At 38.8% G+C, this 21,164-nt stretch overlaps 3 protein-coding genes across 3 annotated transcripts; all 3 read right to left on the bottom strand.

Annotated features, from left to right (window-relative positions):
• Positions 1-416: 416 nt before the first annotated feature.
• LOC135629730 (F-box/kelch-repeat protein At3g24760-like) lies at positions 417-1,820 on the bottom strand. The gene has a single exon (XM_065137601.1). The coding sequence runs from the start codon at positions 1,818-1,820 to the stop codon at positions 615-617; it is 1,206 nt and encodes a 401-aa protein (XP_064993673.1). The 3' UTR covers positions 417-614.
• Positions 1,821-3,351: 1,531 nt separating this feature from the next.
• Positions 3,352-4,880, bottom strand: LOC135628382 (uncharacterized). The gene is made up of 5 exons (XM_065135007.1): positions 4,735-4,880; positions 4,570-4,633; positions 4,070-4,482; positions 3,704-3,992; positions 3,352-3,629 (listed from the first exon to the last, which is right to left on the bottom strand). Exons 1-5 carry the CDS (start codon positions 4,738-4,740, stop codon positions 3,610-3,612), a joined length of 792 nt encoding a protein of 263 aa, XP_064991079.1. The 5' UTR covers positions 4,741-4,880; the 3' UTR covers positions 3,352-3,609.
• Positions 4,881-6,949: 2,069 nt separating this feature from the next.
• LOC135629392 (beta-adaptin-like protein C) lies at positions 6,950-18,918 on the bottom strand. The gene is made up of 15 exons (XM_065136693.1): positions 18,650-18,918; positions 17,340-17,537; positions 16,225-16,338; positions 15,705-15,955; positions 13,098-13,233; positions 11,890-12,069; positions 11,701-11,793; positions 11,224-11,435; positions 11,062-11,125; positions 10,807-10,986; positions 9,538-9,630; positions 9,048-9,457; positions 8,735-8,924; positions 8,381-8,584; positions 6,950-7,452 (listed from the first exon to the last, which is right to left on the bottom strand). Exons 1-15 carry the CDS (start codon positions 18,734-18,736, stop codon positions 7,156-7,158), a joined length of 2,709 nt encoding a protein of 902 aa, XP_064992765.1. The 5' UTR covers positions 18,737-18,918; the 3' UTR covers positions 6,950-7,155.
• Between the last annotated feature and the right edge of the window lie 2,246 nt (positions 18,919-21,164).

Raw genomic sequence — 21,164 nt, 5'->3', positions numbered from 1 at the left:
TGTATGTATATTTGAACTGTGCTTTTGCTCCTTCAAAGATACATTTCTTTAAAAGAAAGCATAAGCTTTCTCCACGGACAAGGGAAACCCATCTACAACCCAGAGATATGCTCAGGTATATGCCTTCTCATGACTATTATAAGGAGAACATGCAGAAGAATGCTTGTTACAGTCACAGGATCAGCTATTACAAATGATAAATTGCAAGCAAAGGCATCACATGAGAGGGGGAGATAGAGAAAGGAGTTCGTGGTGGAGGTGACTGCCTCGAAAAGCTTCGTTCTGTAACTTGGAGATGTCTGGATGCCTGGAACAGAGATGAAGCTGGGAGATGATAAGATCATGGAAGACTAATAAGTCTCCATCAGTTGGCTACGGTATCTGTGTCGCGTAAACATCAAAGGACTCGGTGGCAGTATCAAAACGAGCAATTGCAAGATGAGAGCATCAGACTGTCACAGAAATACTGTAGAACAAGTGCTTACAGTCATCGAGAACAAGACCATCATCTGACAACACAGACATCAACAACAACAGTCCACGATTCGAAGTTCATTGCTTTCAGCAGCAACAGTACTGTAGAGGAAAAGAAACCGCGAAGATTGGCAGAGGTATCACAATTCTCTATCCACACCGCCGCCAAGCACAGAGTTCACCGGGACAGGGGAGCAGAAACCTATGACCTTATGGAATCGATCCACGGGGCTAGGTAAAGGTGGCACCTTTCTCCAGGAACAGCTCAGATTTAGTCCCGAGGCGGCCTCCGCAACGCCGGCAGAGGAGTCCTCCGAGATCTCGCAGACGCAGGCCGGGTAGGCCTTGTGGTGGTCTTCGTTGAATACGTAGACGCGGCCGTCGAGGCCGACGCATTTGAGGCTGGCGAACTTGTTGTCGTCGTCGTCGGTGTCGAAGAGGCAAGAAAGGAGGTCCCTTGGCATCACGGCGATCTCCGCGAAGTCCATGGTGGTGTGGTCGACGGCCCAGAGGGCGAAACAGGGCGGCCCGTCGGGGGCGTTGCAGAGCCCGGCGAGGATGAGCCTGTCGTTGCAGGCCAGGAGGAAGCAGAAGAGCACCCCCGGTGGCCGGAGAGTCTGAACGCCGGTCCAGGCGCGGCGACTTAGATCGAAGGCGGCGACGGAGCAAGAGTAGATCCCGAACACGAAGAAGAAGCGGCCGCCCAGAAGCGCGGCGGAGAGCCACTGCGACGAATTCCCGGTCCGGAAGTCCGGCGGCAGAGGGGGGCAGAGCTCCCACGAGTTCGACGCCGGGTCGTAGATCTCCACGGCCAGAGGGTCCTCGATGTCGACGAGCCCACCGATGAATCGCGCGCCGCCAACGACGATGAAGTGCCGGCGGCCTCCGGCAGCGGAGAACACGCCCACGAGGGGGTTACACCGGGAGAAGAAGAGCGGGGAGGTCTCTCGCCAGGGCCCACGGAGGAGCGGCGCATAGCAGAACCGGGCTGCGGACGTAGTGGCGAAGAAGAACCCCCCGGCGCCAGCGAAGCAGTCGACGTGGAGGACGGAGGGAGACGGCGGGAGGGCGATCCACTCGCCGGCGTCCGGGTCGAAGCCGAAAGCCTGGTTCTTACGGAGGACGACGTTGTTCTGGCCGTAGAGGAAGAACCAGGGCCTCCTCGGAAGGGACGAGGCGGCCCGGACGGCGAAGCCCGGGTCCGCGATCACTGCGCGCCACTGCTTGCAGACGGCGCCAGCAACGACGACTGACCGGAGTGGGAGGTAGGAAAGGATTAACTCGACGATGTCCCAGCTCAGGCGCGACCAAGGCGTCATCGCCGCCGCCTTCAGCTCCGTCTCCATCCCAGGGTCAAGGATCCGGATTTGGGCCGTTAGGTAGCAGACGAAAGGTGGAAGCTTTCACGAGGTAGTTGCAGGGAGAAGAGCAGCGAGTGGCGTCTCCAACAGAGAAAGATAGGTGGAAGGATTTAGATTGGAACGGGTAACGTGTTGTGTCCGGAGTGGATGACAGGGCGTTCGGAAGGAAATGTTCCAACCACGACCCTCCAAGCGACACGCGTGCTTTTCAAGTCGTGCGAACAGCTAAGATCCCGTGCTTGAACGTGAAGGGAAGCAAAGGAAGCACATCAATTGATTTATAGTACAAAAGAATAAAGAATATAATCCATAAATAAAAAAATAAATAATTTTCGTTGAAAAAGACTAACTCTACTCTTTTAACATACTATTTATTTATTTATTTATTTATAATAATAATAATTTTCTATTATAGTTGAATCCCAATAAAAACTATCTTCAGTTAACGAATTGAGATTTAAGCAAACATGTCAATAATAATTTTCTATCATCTTTGATTTTGTTTTGATAATTAAGTATTTATGTAATTATACGAAAAATGCATAACATACTAAAAGGTATTCCTGAGGCCTATCGAGTTAGTGGATGGATTTGGATTTGGGGTCAACATATCATGGAGTCAATTGAAAGAAGAGAGAGGTTAGTGAGTCCTCCAAACCTAATCGAACTTGAAAGTTTTTAGCACTTGAAGTCACGCAGTGAGTGAGCACTTTTATTTCCTTCATATGAAAATTTTTTATATCAATTAAGTTAGATAAAAGGCTTAAAATATTTTTAATACAATTTGGAGGTGTCTCTTTCTTGTTTAAAATATTGATGAAGCATAGATGGTTAGGTTTATTCATAAGCTTTGATAAGCTATGAAGCATACCATTTAGGTTTAATTTGATCCAATCATATGTAAATCTTATCCGATTTGTAGCTATTTGTCATACCTCACCCTAAATAAATAACAAACGAAATCTTTAATAGGATGTAAAAATAAATAAATAAGAGAATAAAAAAGATATATTTTGATGAGGGCTAATTACATAATACCACCGTATTAGCATCGTGGTTTTTATATTTAAAAAATTTATATTGGAATCCCTATAGTTTTGAAAGTAAAATAAATAATCTTATTGTTCTTCAACAGTATTAGTAGAAAATACAACATGTGACACCACATGTTGAATCGACATAAAAATGATGAGCAAAATGATAATTTTAAAATATCTTTCGTTTTTCATGAGATGTTAGAAATTATCTTTTTTATCGATAAAATCATCAAAAATAAAAAAATATATTAAAATTCTTTTTGTATTGATCTAACAATATCACATGTTGTGTTACGATAAATAAATATATTTATTTTTTAAAAAAATTATAAAAAAAATTAATCTTAATTTTTGTAAATATAAAAATCATCATGCGATTGCTTCCTTTCTTCCAAGAGGTAGCATCGATTGAAGAGGAGGAAGGTGGAGTCATGGCTTGCCAACCCACCTCATTACGAGACACGAGATGACAGTCTATATTAAATTCCAACACTGGCAGACACGCATCACCCAAGGAAAGGAGAGGAGGAGGAGAAGGCAATGAGATCACCCAAAGCTGAGACAGCTTCCAGAAGATAACACACTATTTCCAGAAAATAGACATGTCTTTAATTCTCCGAGTAGAAATGGAAACTGCAGCGCTGTAGCCATCGCCACGAATTCTCGAACCATTAGCAATACACGGATGGATCAGCGTAGGTTACACGCAAATGGCACCGAGGAACTCCAGGTTGAGTTCAGAGCTCGAGCACCACAACTGCAGCGTGACAGGAGGTTTCAGTCGAGATCCAAAGAAGAAATGGAGGAGGAAAAGGTTCGAGCAGAACTCACATTCGGAGTCTGTAGTGATCCACTGCCCATTTCTGACATGGTCTTCGCTCTTGGGGCTTCCCAGTAGATTTGGGTCGAGCTCTGGACTCTGTCGGCGAACTGAGAGCCTCGACGGGTTCTTCACCACCATGCGATCGTTTCGAGAGGTGGACGCCAGTGAAAGCGGAGAACGCACCGACGAAGCACTCGAGCAGCTGCCGCCGTCCCACTTGAAGCTTATTTCACTGGATGTCGAACTCGAATCATCCGTTTCGGCTTTCAGTGCGACTTTGTGTCGAAAATACAACGCCTGCGGCAGCAGCAGCAGCAGCAGCAGCATTAGAATCAGGTAGAAGACGAAGGAGCAGAGCAATTCGGTGTGTTTACCTTCCAAGCTTTGCTTCCTCCTTTGGAGGACTTGGCGGCGGCAGCCCACCTGAGCAGCTCCTTCATTCGCGAGACCGCCTTTGTCCGCTCACTCCTCTGCTTGTCCTTGTCGGAGCCGTAGCTGCCGTTGGAGCCGGTCGACACGGCGTCACAGATCGGCAGGACTTTACAGCCTACGTTAACCGTCTCCGTCTTGTGTCCCATTCTCGACTCGCCGCCCTCCTCCTCCTCCTCCTCCTGGCTCTTGAACAGGCTTCTGAGAAACTTCAACCGCAGCGTGCCGTAGAAGCACGTCCGGCCGTTCTGTCCCCTCAGTACGAACGTGAGCGTCGTGTCATCTTCCGCTCCACCCTCGCCGTCCTCACCGGATATCGCTCCGTTGTAGACCACCAAATCTCTCCGCTTCACTTCGTCTGAGCATTAGAGGAAGACACCGACGAGCATGTTAGGCTGGGGAAGAGAAGAGAAGAGCATATCGATCGATTCCATGAGCTTTGTACCGTGACAGGCTCTGCTGCTTGCACAGGGGAGATCATGCGGGATCTTCAACAGCCAATGCAGGATCTAAGCCAGAAGGGAAGGAGGCCAATTTGTAACGTAAGCTAACATGCAAGTAAGCATAGTTTAAGCTATCGGAAACAAATACAAATCAGCGTTAAGCTTGCCTGCATGTTCTGCAGCTGCAACTTGACAGAAGGGACAGGAGAAGGTGGAGGTGGCGGTGGCGGTCAAAGATCCGAGCTCGGTGACGATTGAACCTCCCACTGTATCACGGTGTACAATTGGTAAGTGGGAGGAGATTTATGTAACGGGAGAAGGTGGAGCGACAGCAGAGCACAAGATGAGCGAGGCCAGAGGGAGCATGTGAAGAGAATACATATATATATATATATGGTATACATATGTCACTTTCCATGAGTCCACATGGGTGACAAGCCATCTGACTTCATCACCATGGCATCGGGGAACGTGGAGGGAGGGGGAAGATGGTAGGTACCCTTCTGACTGTTACCAGAAATTTCTGGTACTGTTGGGGTGTATGGGGGGTGGGGGGGGGTGGGAGGGCGACGCGTCGCGAGCTGCTCCATTAGAGTGTGGGAGTGTTGGGAGTGGGAGTTGGGAGCGCGAGCCTCGGAGCATCGACGTTGATTTCGATATCTTTTGGTGGAGTCGTGTCTGATAGACGGCGACGCCAATTTGTCATGTCGTGTCCTCCACAGCCACGTAGAGTCCGGACACTGTATGTTGTCTTACGCATGTCAGTGTTATCGCGGAGAGAGCGTAGACATAAAAATTATAATACGTCACTCTTGTTATAAAAAAAATTAATATTAAAAAATTAAGATCAAATAACAATCAATCAAAAATTATAATAGGTACCTTTTGATATTATTTAAAATTTTTTATCTGATCTTGTATTATCATCGGATCTAAAAATTATAATTATATCGATCTATAAGGAAAGTTATACTTGTGTACTCCACTCTTCATATCTAAAAGATCTATAATCTTTCAGTGATTGATTCACGTAACTAAGGAGAAATGAAAGAAAATATATAATCTGTCAATAATGTCTTATATTTACAAATCCATATTGAGTCCCTAAAATATGTTATCTATTTATAAATAAGATTAGAGAGTTTAGGATAAATAATTAAAAGAATATCTTTCATTGGGATAATCTTATCAGGATAATTTCCTAAGGAATCCTATCATGTGTACTCCTCTCTTTATATCTAGAAGATCTATAATCTTTCAATGATTGATTCACATAATTAAGGAAAGATAAAAGAAAATCTGTAATATCTCAATAATGTCATATATTTATAAATTCATATTAAGTCCCTAAAAAATATTATCTATTTATAAATGAGATTAGAGAGTTTAGGATAAATAATTAAAAGAATCTCTTCCATTGGGGTAATCTCATTAGGATTATTTTCTAAGGAATCCTATCATTTTCTTTGGTAGATAATTATAATCAAATTTTAATCATATATATATATAATATATTACTTAATTAAATAGTCTTGTCTTACTATCTTGGGAATATTTTGTAATCTCTATTATATAGTTTCATATTCAATGTTTATATGTATTATTTTTCTTTTTTGTGAGAAGAATATATTTTTAAGTTTTTTTCTAAAAATATCCCCATTTACAAAATTTCTAAGAATATTTTTATTTAATATTTAAAATATTTTTTTATAGATAATTCATAAGGTAAACCAATCCGATTATAATATTTTTACAATAATATTAAAAAAATATATTATAACATAGTAATTTTATATAATTTTTATAAAGACATTATGTTTATAATAAATTTATAATGTGTATTCTAATAAATTTATAATTTATAAATTTATAATGTAATACAAAAAATATCATAACAAAGTAACTTTTATATTGCATGACAATGTGTATTTTATTATGACTGAAAACAAAACATTGTAACTGGATTGAAGATATTTTAGATATTAAACAAAAAAACAGAACACTATAAAGAAATTATGAAGAAAAAAAAAAGAGAGAAAAAGCTAGGTTTATATTTTTTAATCTCCTCTTTTCTCAAGTAGGGAAATGAGATGGGTTTTTTCTGGTCCTGGACCCACCATCGTGACCGTGATTCACATCGGCACGTACCCCATGAATGAATGAATGAATGAGCAAATTTTACTAAGAATATACAGAAATAAAAGAAATTGCAAGTTAGAAAACAACCAGAGGATGACGCCGTCGCATGTTCTTTCGATCGTATTATTATTTGGAAGTAGTATTCCACCTTTTCCGCTACTTTTGTTCCTCCTTGATTCAGAAATTGGAGAGATCATCATTTCTGTATAACTCTTTTGGGTCCAAAGGCTAAGAGGCATCCCATGCTAAATCACCCTCATTTACTTGATATCGAAGAATAGTATGAAAAGTATCTAACTAAAACAGCAACATCAAATGCTCAACACAAATTGTATAAAATTTGGGATAATAATAAAAAAAAAAAAAACTTTTTTGTAATGATAAATACCCACTCTCACAATAACACCAGACTGCTAAATTTTACCAAACTAATGAATGAAGCACAAATCTTACTTCAATAAAGCCTCCATGGCTTCGAACAAGAGTGGTGCCATCTCAGGGCTCGGTGTCTTTACTGCACATTTTACGCCTGGAACACCAACAACAGCCGTGAGCTCTATCAGGATAGGAATACCTCTAGGGAGTTTGGCAGACAAATAAAGTAGCTCTTTGTTTGCATTCCTTCGCTTTGCTACAAAGAACACATTGGATGCAGTCAGATGCTCAATGGTAGCATCAACGCCACCGATGATGGAGTTCGACAAGTCCTTCCCAACTTCGTTCGAGTCTGCCAGGGATTTCCATGTCTGCATTTGCACAGGAACAGAACCGATGAAATCAATTGTGATGGGATTAAAAAGATAGAATTATTCAATGTCTGTCAGCTTTATTATTACTTTAAAATAAGGCTAAAAAAATCTATCTGGTACCGGTTCTAACAAGAATAATACGGCACTGGAATGCCAAATGATTACCAGCCTGTATTCTTTGATATTAATGAAAAATAATAATAAGTTCGGTGCCAATTCTTGGTTGGTCCAGTAAATATAGGCAAAGTTATACACTGAAACATTTCCCAAAGCCTTCACTATGGTAAGGATACTTTAAGCCAATATGTTGTGAATAATGCAATATTGACCAGAAACACACCAAAGCCATTACTAAAAATAGAGGGAGAGTGAGAAACTTTTTTAACATTTCCCAAGATTTCAAAAACTTCAGAATTCACAAGGATGACTAGCACAAAGGAAAAAAGAAATTGCCAAGTAGAGCAATGTGGTTCTCCAACTCATTATTCTACATTGACCAGCAAACAAATTCCACTAACCACAAATCCCAGAAGTGACATTCATTACCAGCAGAATATCTAATGTCTCATAAGGCACTAATATCTAATGCAGTACTATGATGCACTATCTAAAGCAGTAATATCATGCACTTATTATTTTTGGATTGACAGATTCTCAATCTAACAATGTGTATTATAAATTGAACTAGAACAGGAACATGTCAACCATGTAAGAGGATATAGGGTACTAGAAAGGAGATGCTCATAATTAGATGCTGATCGATCAATAAGCCCGAGAACCGAGGAAAAAGAGAATGTCAAACAAAGTCACCCACTTTACAGAATCAAGTCCCAGATAATGAAAGCCACACTCAATGAATCAGGTCTACCATTTTTTCACTTAGTATATGTCCTCCACAATAAAAGAAAAACTTCAATTTACTTACCTCCAGAAAATTTGCACGTTCCATTCTACCATCTTCATCAAAGAAAACGTGCAATGATATTTTGTCATTGAAGTACCAGACTGGCTGCTGATTATTTTTTACTGCAACCTGCAAGAGTGTGCTTGGAGGTCCAGGTGAAACATTCTGGAATAAAACCATAGGAAGAAGTGTCCTTGCTGAAGCTCCTGGTTGCAGTGCTGGGACCTAATGAGAAACAAAAGAAAATGCAAGAAGATATTTTGGGCAATCAGATCCCAGATCACATAGGAAATGGATGTCAACAGGCTTAAATAACATCAGAATGGCCAGTAGCTCATTAATGTTTCTAATGTTCATACTTAATAAAACAATCACCTGCAAAGGTCCCGCAGCTGCAAGACCAAATGTATTCTTGTTGAACTGTATCATGAATCCATCAAGTACAAGTTGTGTATTGTTCTCAAACAGTAATGCATAAAATATCTGGCCATCACGGCGTATAAGCTGTGCACTTATCTGTAGACCTTGACCAGTTGATGAAGGCAGCAATACAGGCAACGGAGCTCTGCAGAGATGATCAGAACATTTTCCATAAATGAGAGGAGACAGAAGGTATTGGATAAATCTATAATGTAAGTCCCAAAAGGAGTAAGGCTGAACATAGAATTTTAAATCTGGACATCCTTACTCTGAAGGTGTTGTTGGCTGGTCTACAGGAACAATAGCATTGTCAAGACCCATCAAATCTCCAAGTAGATCTGGCACAGGTGGAGAAGGTGCAGAGACTGCGGTTGTTGCTGGTGCCTGTTGCGTTGTTTGAGCATGTGACACGGTAGCCTGACTAGCGGGAGCAGCTGCACTATCAACTGCATTAGAAGGTGACTCAGAATACCTCGTTTCACCACCATCAGCATAATCATCTTCATCTGGTCTCGGTGTAGCTGACTTTGCACGGCTTACAAAAGCATCAGGTATCTTATGATAAACAGAAGAAAGTGTAGCAATGTTCGCAAGAAGCTCATCAAGCAGTGAAGAATCAAGCTGGTTTGAGTCATCACTTATTACTGGTTTTTCAGCTAAAACAACATCCTTAGCAGCCTGATTAAAAAAAAATCGAATATAACTACCAAACCATATGACACCTTAAGAAATTAGTATCTTGAATTTGCTTTTGATACCTCAGGATCAGTGGAAAGAAGACGCCAATAAATGTATGCACGATCTCGCAAATCAGGATTGTCTGTTTCCATCGTGGCATTATTTAGAACAGCCTATTGCATAAAATTAATCTACATTAGTCATCAATGAAACTAATTATAACTGTAATTACTGAGGATGACAAAATAAAGTTTATGAAATGTCATTCTCATGCATTATGCAAGAAATATATTCTGGAGATACCATGTGATATTTTGTTTGTACAAGAGCCAGGATGATATGAGATAAATAGATGGTTAACAATTCAAGATTTCACTTATAGCTGATTTACTAAGAGATGAAAATATTCAGTTCTCTTGCAAGAGACCCTTAAGAAGAAAGGCAGCTCACAACAACACAAAAAAGAATATTAAAGCAGATTACAAACTAGCATAGCAAAAGTCTAGTTACAAGTTAATATCCTTGTCATCTTGCACCACAAAGTTGCAACTTAATGGTTTACTACTTGGTTGCATAAGGTTTAAACTATATTCATCAAGGTAGGTTTCTGTAAAGCAAGAGACCTCTATTGCTTCCCTGGTGAACTTTTTACTTCACATATATCATATATTGAGAAACATATTAAGCATACAATTTGTTTAGTGTCTAAGTCCTTCCAATGACTACTTTCAACTTGAATCCCAGCCATTTGTTATGCTCATACATTATGAGTAGATCTTTTTTTAAGTATATTTTATTTACAAGAAAAGGATGGGCCTTAGTATAACAGTAAGATTGTAATCTTTATCATTAGATGACCAAGGTTTGAATCATGGAATTAGTCATCCTTCTTGCAGGTATAAGACTGCATCCACTGATCATTCCAAACCTTGTTGGGAGCCTCATGTGCTAAGTCACCATTGATTGATTCATAAAGACTTTGTGTTGCCAATGTTGAACTTTTAATGAGAAAATGTTGAGACATACAAAAACAAGGGGTTTTCTTGCCTTGGAACAATGAGAAAACAATCATCAGGGAGGAGGGGAGAGGGGGGTGGGTCAAGCAGTTATATGTAACAATTATTGGCATCAAAGAAGAGTATGAAATACTATGAAGTATCACATGATATATAACATTTAAATACAACAACAACATGTTGAATAATATTAAAAGGAATGTACACGATTATAGGAAAGTACCACATGATGAATAACATTCAAATGAATTCTCTGGGTATTTTGTCACTAGCTCAATGGTTAGATCAACATTAATAGCACTGGTAAACTGGCATAACGGGAACATAGCAAACCTGAATCATCTGCTGCGGGCCTTCAGTTGGTTTCTTAAGGAACAATTTAACAGTTGCAGTGAGCAGTTGCAGTTGCACTAGTGCAGGTTCTTCTGGGAAAGTCTCAAGAAAGCTCTCAAGGAGCTCATCAGCATTGTCAATTCTTTCAGCATATTCACCAATTATCCATATCATTGATGCCTGAACCAACCAACACATTTTTGAGATAGCAACGGAAAACAAACTAGAAACTAACCTCCAAGGATAAACAAATACCTTAGCCTCTGGCTCATCTAAAGTGTCTAGACTTTCACACAATGTGGCAATGATAGACTCATAGCTGCAAGAAAAAACTGAATTATAAAGTGCACATCAAGCAGATTCAGACTGGTACTGCCAGATAAGAAGCCAATTTCAGACCAAGCTGACCACACTCACGTGTTAGGATAACGCCTGAAGATATCCTTTATGACAATTATAGCCTCTTGCACAACATAATTAACTTTTATCTTTATCAGCTCAAGCAAAACACTGATGCATCGTTCAGCAGCTCTCTCTAACTTGATCGCACAGCGACCAATCGCACGCACAGCCTTTCTGACAAAGTCTACATCTACTTCTGTAGCATATTCTTTAAACTCCAATAGAACCTGGAATGAAGGGTACATGAGATTTTTTTTCTCTCCCTTAAGAGTCCAACAAAATCTTGCAAAGCAAAAAGGTCACAAACATACAGCGAAAATCTGTATCAAATGATTTTTATTGATAATACAAGATGCGATCAGACTCGAGTGAGAATCTGTACAATGGCATATTCCACATTTTGCAACTTTTTACCTTGCACCATAAAAGAGGTCGCACGACAACTAAATCATGTAACATAAAGCACTTTCATCAAGATGAATAGCTGTATACCTGGTCTACGTTCCGGTCTGAGGCAAGCTTTATCATAATCTCTAATTTCTCCATCTTAACATATATCGGATCATTATATTTGCAAAAGAAAACCTATTAAAAGATGTGTAAGAAAACAACCAGTAACTTCAACAGAAAATGAAGAGATAATAACTGAAACCTCAATAAGGAATGCACATTTTAACTAACCTTAATCTCATGTGCAAGTATTGTGGGCCGTTTCTGCACAATAAGATTGATGTTGCGCAACGCTACATACTGGATCTCGGGTTCTGCAGAAAGAAGAGTTACCAGAGGTGGTGCCATTTTTTTGCACAGATTTCGGATTACATCAGTACTAGTGATAAGTTCCATCTGCTGAAGGATCATCTGCACAGAAATTTTAAGACATTATAGACATCTAAAGCAGATTAGAACCAAACAACAAACATCCCACCATCTTATCCCCTTAAGTCAAAAACCTTAAAGCCATGCATAGTCCTTTCGTCCTATTCCTAGTTCAATAGATTCCAAGGAATCATATTTTGGGTGTACCTATTGGCGTGGACAGGTATTTACTAGTCCTTGGTCAGGTCAGTACCAGACCATATCAGTATTTTTTTGTGATACCAAATGATACAGCTCGGTATACCACCCAGTATATTAAGATCAAATTGGTCCAACCAGTTACCAAAACATGTACAGAGCAGAGATTTAATTCCTTGATAGGCTCTATTTAAGCCACTATCAAAATTCATCAATTTTTAGGTTATAAGAAATGTCTTTCTTTTTTGAGGTAGATAGCAAAAATTGATTCAAGAGTATTCTACCAAAGTTTGAATGAATCCATAAAGCAAGGGTTGCCATTTCCCCTTCTTTTGTACTTTTCCATGTCAAGGAAACATCTAATTCTCACATATACTAATTCTTTAGCTTAAAATATAAATTTTATGACTTGCTAAGTAGCCCTTAAGTTACATAACGCATATTTAGTCTCACATCAGTTGAGTGGGAGAACCAAGGCCTTATGAGTGTCAGAATCACCTCTACCCTCATATGCGTCCTTTAGGGTCCACTCTGAATGGGCAAAACCATTCAGAACCCACCTAAAGCAAATAATTTCTCGTGGATCCTCATGCTCGACTTTCTATTGGGGCATTGATAAACATATTTAGTCCCACATTGGTTGAGAAATAGGGAAACCAAGACATTACAAGTGCCAGAGTACCGTTATCCTCAGAGGTGTATGTTGGGATCCACTCCAAAGGCTATATGAGCTTTCGGTTCGTCATGAATGAACCCATGCAAAAAAGGCTTAGATGGCAATGTTGATCATCAAATTGAAGGGAACTTGTGAAGATATGTATTCACTTGAATTCACTTGTGAAGATACATGAGCAAAATAAGCATGTACCTACCTTGACAGCAGAAAGCACAACTGCACAATTTGCATGTTGGAGACGTGGGGTTACTCTCTCTACTATATTTTCAGCTTCACGAGCATCCGATGCTTTATATCTTGATAAAGCATCCAAAATGAACACTTGACCCCATCTGCACCACAGTTAGATTCAGAAGTTAGAAATTAGAATATATGATAATTAGAAATAAATCAAGCCTTTGTAACTAGTTAACTCCATGGATACAAGCCATTGTGTATGTAATCAATGCTTAAGTATTGAATTAGAGATAACAAACAAAGGAATCACGTGCTCAAGTAGGAAAAAAGGACCACAGTGATACAAACCCCCACCCACTATCTTCAAGAAAAATAATCTCGGCGAAGATAATCTTCAAATGTTAAACTGATGCTACCAAAGACCAAAAATTTTGACCCCAATGGAGATAGTACATGGAAGAAACCTCCATAATATTTGACAGAGAAGTGAACTCTGACCAGCATCATGTTTGTACCATAAGGATTATCATGTCCTTAAACTTATATCCCAAATGTTCATTTTGGTATGCTGATATACTTTGTAGGAAATGTTACCAAAACTCAATATTTGTCACGGAATATTTTCGGTGCTACCACAACATATTTATATAAAATTAACCCAGAATAAAATGTTCATAAATATATATTAATTAATATCAATACACAAGAAGATCCAACATCTAGTCATATTCATTTACTAGGAGTTCTATTTCCAAATGGAAATGTTGGGGCCTATGCCTCGAAAAATGGTGCTTTTCTAATTCAAAGAAGAAACCTCCCAAATAGAGTTGAAAGAGAATGAAAAACTTAATTGCTAGAATTTCACAGAGAACAGCAAAAAGTGATAAGGCTTCAAATTTTAAAGTATTTCTAGTTAAATCAAAAGCGATCAAATCTATTTATTATCCCTAGTATAATTTTCTTCAGTCTCTTTCTACCTCTCCCTGCATCACAAATTAGTCTCCTTTGAAAATGCCTGAACAATCTTAAACTATCTTTTTTTTATCCAAAGATACCCTCTGCCTCCACTAATCACTGACCGCCTCCCTGTCCATATTGATTTGTTAGAACCCTATCCATATTGATTTGTCTTCTAACGAGAAGAGTATTTCTCAGCCATCTCCTTCTGTCACGTATGATTATCTCTTCAGAGTCCACAAATTCAACTGCTTTCGATTAAAAAGTGCAGCACATTTTTCTAGCATTCAAGAAATGGCATGAGATAACAATGAAATTACGGAATAGACAGCACCATGGAGCTATCATGTCAGTACATGATTTCCAATAACTTAATTCAAGCAACAACAGTTATTTGGCTGACATTCTTATTATAACCAAATGATCGACACCCCTGAGGTTGTGACCAGTACAACCTCTAATGAACTGCTTCAAGGATATTCTACCAACTCCCAATACTTGTAAGGCCTGAGTGTTGTTGAGCTTCAGACTCACATGCCATACTAGCTTCCTAGGGTGTTATTTTCCTGCACTACATCTAAGTCATGTCATGTGACAAATCCAGGTGACAACAAGTATAGAATTGTTAATACATCTAAAGAGCATGGTTGTCATTAAGGATGACAGTTGGTCTGGTTGTTTAGGTACCCAGGTCTAACCAACATAACTAAATCAGGTTCAGGTCCCTTTTGTCAGGACTGAGACAGGTTTGGGTAGGAAAGTAAGTACCTTTGTCATGTGAGGTAGGAAAAGCAGTGGGCAGTTCCCTTTTTTTTTTTCTCTTATTGAGTACCCGGGTCTACCGAACCCACTTAAACCGGGTTAGGCACTCTCTAATCAGTTTGGGATGGATTTGGATAGAAAAGTGCATACCCAATTCATGTTCAGGTACCTAGATAGCTAGCCGTGGTATCTTTAGTTGCCTAGATAGGTCCCGTTGAGGTGAAGTTTGGGTTACCCAACCTGCTACCATCTCAAGTTGCTTAGCATGTTGGCCTGGAAGAAAGTTGCCATGAGCATCTACTTGTCCAATTGGAGTAGTCAGAGAAGATAAATTTACCAATTCAGAACCTATTTTTAAACCTGAGAAGCATGCAGGCACTCCTTAGCAAGCTGAAGTCTCCGGCAACCAGACAGATTGAATCATAGTCTACATGTTTTATCTCAATGTAACACATTAAACCAATCTCCCTTGGTAACCTAGAAGTAACAAATGAAGCCAGAGTAGATGGAAGTTACAATCTTGAATCAGCCTCAACTGAAAGAACCATTTAATTAAATAAGTATGCATACTGATTTGTGTGATAGAATTGATCGTGAGCTAAATGACATGGCTACTCCATCCTATAATGACAACATATGGATTAATTTTTTACTTCAGCTCATCCCAAAGTGCTGAAAATATACGAGTATTATATCCATTAGGTCAATTCAATTTTGTTAAATGGTGGTAAATATTAAGGAGTTGACGGATTCATATACAAGTCATCTACATGACACTTAAGGATTGCAGTCCATGTAAAAAACTCCACACTAAAAAGTATGATGCAGACAAGCAGACTGGCGAAAAAAATTCCCTATGAACTGTGGAACCAACAAAAGTAAACAACTGTTCCAGAAGCAAACTTACTCAGTGCATTCATTTAAGGCAGTCAAAAGCTTTGAAAGTGTATGACTAGTAATCTCAAAGATTGGTTGACTGCTACTTTCATTGATCTCTGCAAGTGCTGCGACTGCATTTGCCACTACCATCGGATTATTGTCTGATATCAGATCCTTGAGAGTCTCCAAGAAACCCCTATCTTCCACCAGCTCGGCATTTATGTCATATAATTTAGCAACACAAATAGCTGCTGTCTTTCGGACATAAGGATCATCATCCTGTGAAGAAGGATTTACAAGGACATACACATCATAATGAAAAAATTTAGATGCTGTGACCAGAAAAAAGTTCCAATGTGTTGAAAAGCTATACAAGTCATAGAGAAAATATGTACAACAATAAGACACAATGTCCTAACTATTTGGGTCGGTTACATGGAACTTTTGATGCCACTATTGAGAAACAAATATGCACATGCACCTAAAACTAACTGTATAGAGACGGAAGATAGATTTATTGAAAGGAAATAAAGTAGAAATTAGACAACCTTGAGGCATCTCTGAAGGGGATCACATAAATATTCTGTGATTTTGTCAACACGGATGCAACCCATTGTCCTCACAGCTAAAGCACGAATCAGCGGATTTGGATCTTGTGAATCCTGCAAAAATCAATGAAAACCACAACTAACAAATAAAACATTTAAAATTATTATTGAATGACTAATACAAGCATGCCATAGTAAACCAGCCCCTCACCAAGAAGCTGCTGAGTAAGTTTAACTAGAACAAACTTAGTTGAATGTTTGCCTATGATGATCAGTCAAAACTTTTTAAACCTTCCATTACATCATGAACTGCAGAACGATTACTCCTTCCTCCAGACAACTTTCTTATAATTTAACAACTTACATTGTAATATGATTGGACCCAGAGTTCTAGGTTCAAATATTCAGTTCCACTGTAATTTTTATCGGGTTTGTAACCTATGTATCCTTCATCATTTGATATTTTAAACAAGCATTAACATAGATTGCTCTAAAAATCTATATAGCCATTGCCATAAGTTCCATTGACCTAAAGTTTGGTAATAATCTTGTAAGCAAAACAAAGTTTGGGCACAGTGTCAAGTACCCCCATATTTGTCCTCCATTGCATGACCTTGATAGCCAGGTAAAGCTTGGCAGCAACTCTTAAGGCTATACTTAGAAAAAAAAGGCACAAAGCAAGCTTGATTTACTGAAGAAACAGTAGAATTTACAGATCAATGATTATCTGTTTAATGAAAAGTATAACAAATCAAACAATAAGTTCTATAACAAATTAAGTGTTTACATATTAACACAAAAGATTAGTCCTAACATATGCACCTGACAGATCCAAATTCATTTTATATTTTAGTATCATACCTTGTCCATATTCTATAAATTTTTCCAAGCTGTAGTTGTAAACCATTAATGTGCTTCTATGGTTAAATCACTTGCTTAGGAACTCATTCAAACAGATGTCAAACACTGTACTAAAAATATATTGCTGAACCATATAAAGTATGGAAATTGACATATTTACAAGTTAAAAACACAACTGTTCTCCAACATTAACATAGGAGATATTTGGTAGGACAACTCATGAACATAGATACTGGAAGTACACAATCTCCTACCTTCACAAACGTATTCACCGCAAGTATGGCCAGATCAGGTTGACTCTTGGCATAGTTTATGAGATATAAATAGACAAGTTTTTTCAGCTCTAGATTCTCCGTTTGCATGCAGTTCACAACATCTGTGAATAATGATGAAACATCTTTTCCAACAGTCATTGCAGCTATCACCTTCTTCACTGCATCTTTCCTCTTATCCTACAGAATAGATTAGCACAAATGGAATAGTTAATCATTATTGTTTCAGCTGAATAAAACCAAAACAAACAAGTGAATTTACAAAAAAGTTAATGTCCTCTTTATATATAGGGAGAATAAAGTGGAACAACAGTTCTATGCTACCTTCTCTTCCTGGTTATCTGATCAATCATGAGTAGTACTATAAGAAAAATAAATTCTCCACTGGGTTTAGAGATTGTTCACCATTCAACTAGGAGACTTGCAAGAAAGAAGGAAAAGGACCAGAGAATGAGGTCCAATGCATTTGTCTGTCCACCAAGTCCACTTGAGGTTTTGTTACAGTAATAAAAATGTCCCGTATGAAGTCTCCTCAAATTTAGCCTTTTTAACTCATCCATTTTAAAATCTGAAGCACATGAATGACGTCTGGGTAGCCAAAAGGAACAATGATAAAAATCGGACATCAATATAATTTCTTCGAGATGAAATAAACTAACCAAGCCGTATGGACGAGTAAAAGTGAACTAATGTCACAAAGTGAATTTGGTACAAACAAATTGGTACTTTCAGAGTGTGTGTATAGAGCATTGTGAAACCCAAGAAAGTTAATCGTCTATAACATTCACAGGATCCAATACTGGGAACAGATGATTAATTCTTCTCGTCCACTCTTGGTGTCAACAATAGAGATCTATATCCAAAGGTTTATTTCTTCCTAACGCCTTCAGTTCTTTACAGGCATCTATAACAAAGTTTGGATGAAAGAAAGAAGCAAAGATCTTGTTTTCCTGCAACAAGTTTGTACGTTTTCGTTGAAGTGCAGTGGGGAGACAAATCCAGGTATAAACACCATAAGACTTCTCTTTCATCCTCCGATCTTTAAAGATTAGGAGATATATCGAAGAGGAACAAATGGCTTCGAGATCATTTAGGTTCTTTCCAGCTAATAAACTATCGAATCGAACCTGATAATATTTCATCAAACGAGACAACGAAATGGACTAGAGATTATGTAGAAATTCAGCAAGGAAATCCATCGGATGCAAAGGAAGGCATAGAGATCCAAAGGGATCTGGTCCGATCCGCGGTCAATCAAACCCTAAATGGATCAAATCAGGGGAGGAGCAAACCTTGTACTGGGAATTGAGTTCCTCCTTGAGCTCGGGGATCTCTCCTTTCTTGGTGGTAGAGAAGTACTTGGAATCGTGCCCGCTCATCGCTCCCACCCCGCTGCTTTCCTTCTCTTTCTCCTCTGATAGGGGGAGGAAGACGAAATACAGAGAGGGGAGATATGGCCTTCTGGCCTCCTTGCCGCGTGCTAAAGAAATCACGATGACCGGTCTGAGTCTTCAATAGGCGACCCCTGAAACGGGTTCAATCTCCAGCCGGGGAGTCCGGTCGCGGCCGAGTTATGCCATGTTACAATACGTAACTTGGATACTCATTACATAACATGTTAAGAAACATCGGTCATTTCAATAAAAAAAATAACATGTTATTACATATTATTATTTATAAGGCGATTTTATATGAAAAAATATTTTTTAAAAAGATATCTCTTAGTTTTTGGTGTTTTATTTTTTTTATAATATTCTAAATATCTCTTATCATTTTCAAATATCATGGTTGTCTCCGTCCCATCACCTTATTACATTTTTTATCAAAGACACATCAGAGGAATTTAATTTTTTACTAAAGGACTTACGTCCTCATTTGCTATGATTCGGATAGAAGGTTTATTGGGGAAAATGAGATTATTGGTGAGTGTCGAACACTTATCATAATTTTGATGATGGGGGGCTTGGTTTTAAGACTGTCAAAAAAAAGATTGGACTGAGACCCAAGACCGGATTAGTGTGCTGCTATTGCACTTGTGACTTCAAATTTATGCTCCTCTGATTAAAACGTCTTATTTATTAGCAACGATGTCAAAACAACTGCGATCATTATCGATTTGTATCACAATAGACTTTGGTGAGAGACAAGAGGGGCCTTATGTTAGGAACGAGTCGGGTAAATTAGTGCAGCGGATACTTAACTTGAAAGTATGTAGAAGTGTAGTGAAAATAAGAATTCCGTTTGCAATAAAGGTAAATAGCAAGAAATAAATGCAAACCAGATTTTTATAGTGGTTCGGTCATCGTAACCTACATTCAATTCGTCGATTCCTCTTCCGTCGAGGCCACCAGCATCCACTGACAATCTTCCTTCAATGGGCGAAGATCAATTACCCTTACAACTCAATTCTCCTTTATAGGTTCAGGAGAGAACATTTACAATCCTTTTTTACAATGCTTCCCTTGTACTTTCCCTTAGAATGGTCTTCAAACTTTCGGAGGAAAGACTCTATACTTTACAAGGGTTTTCAACTTTAAAAATATAGAGTTTTTTATCACCTCAAATCTTGGAGCCAAAATTCAAATCTCCAAAATTTCGGGATATGGACAGTACCACCACCTAGACTAGCGGTACCACCACTTGACATAATCTTGGAGACTGTGCTACATCGGTTTCACCTGTTTGGTCACTATTTGAGCCTTTTCACTTGGTCTAACACAGCCCAAACTTGGTCCAATTGGCCTCTAATTGAGTTGGCCCAATTCCAACCCAATTATGTGCTAACTACGAATTTTAAGACATTTATTAAGCTAAATAAGTCCATAAGTCTAGGTTTCTTCCAATGAGCATCCAGCGATCTTCCGACGAACTTTCGATGATCTCTCGGCAATATTCCAACAGACTTTTGGCAAGCTCCTGGACTTCATGACGATCTTCTTGGCGAGTTCCAATGAGCTTTTTTGGCAAGCTCTTGGACTTCTCGATTAATTCCGACAGAACTTCCGATGAACTCTCGAACTCCCAATGAAGTCTCATTCTTGACTACAGGACTTTGTTTCGCTTTATGCCTTGCTATCATAGTTAATCCTGTATACTTAAAACCTACTTCGATCTAGATAATTATTATAAGGCTTAAATCAAATGTTGTTTGGTATGTCTTAGTCCATCGACGTTTCGTCCGATTCTTCGACGCATCATCCTCTCTTGTGGCCTATTGCCCAATCTGCTAGTTGACCTCCGCAACTCTGATTTCCTTAGTATAATTTTCGCTCTTCTTGGCCTGATGCCCGAACCCATAGCTTGAAGCCTTCTACCGATACGTCGATCGATCCTCTGCCTCGACGTCCAATCTTCTAACATATTTTATTCCGGCCGAACATGATTCTTCTTGCGTTACTCAAAACGTAGATTAGATAAACACTATCAATTTGTTTAATCATCAAAATATGAGATTTAACATCTTATGGTAGGTCCTCACGACGAGCTGAAAGTAATCACATCAAAATCGAAGAGAAAGTAACTAAGTAGCATTTAAAGTATTAGAGAAAAAAATATCAAATAAAAAAATTGATATCTATGATACTTTATGAAAAAACCCAAATAGAAATTTTGTTTTTTCAGAAAAATTGCTCTTCTTTATATATATAACATAATAAATTGATCCCAAATTAACTATTTTATTAATTAGACCATTTTTTTCATAGTTATCTATCTAAAATTAGGTTAAACATATATTATATTACTGATATCAAAAAATGGTCGTTAGATTATGGATTGATTTATTGGTTTCAAGGGAAACTGGATTTT

The sequence above is a fragment of the Musa acuminata genome, chromosome BXJ3-1, assembly GCF_036884655.1.
Source record: "Musa acuminata AAA Group cultivar baxijiao chromosome BXJ3-1, Cavendish_Baxijiao_AAA, whole genome shotgun sequence".
Taxonomy (NCBI): Eukaryota; Viridiplantae; Streptophyta; class Magnoliopsida; order Zingiberales; family Musaceae; genus Musa; species Musa acuminata.
Note: the sequence above shows the minus strand (reverse complement) of the source record. Positions and strands in the feature narration are given on the sequence as shown.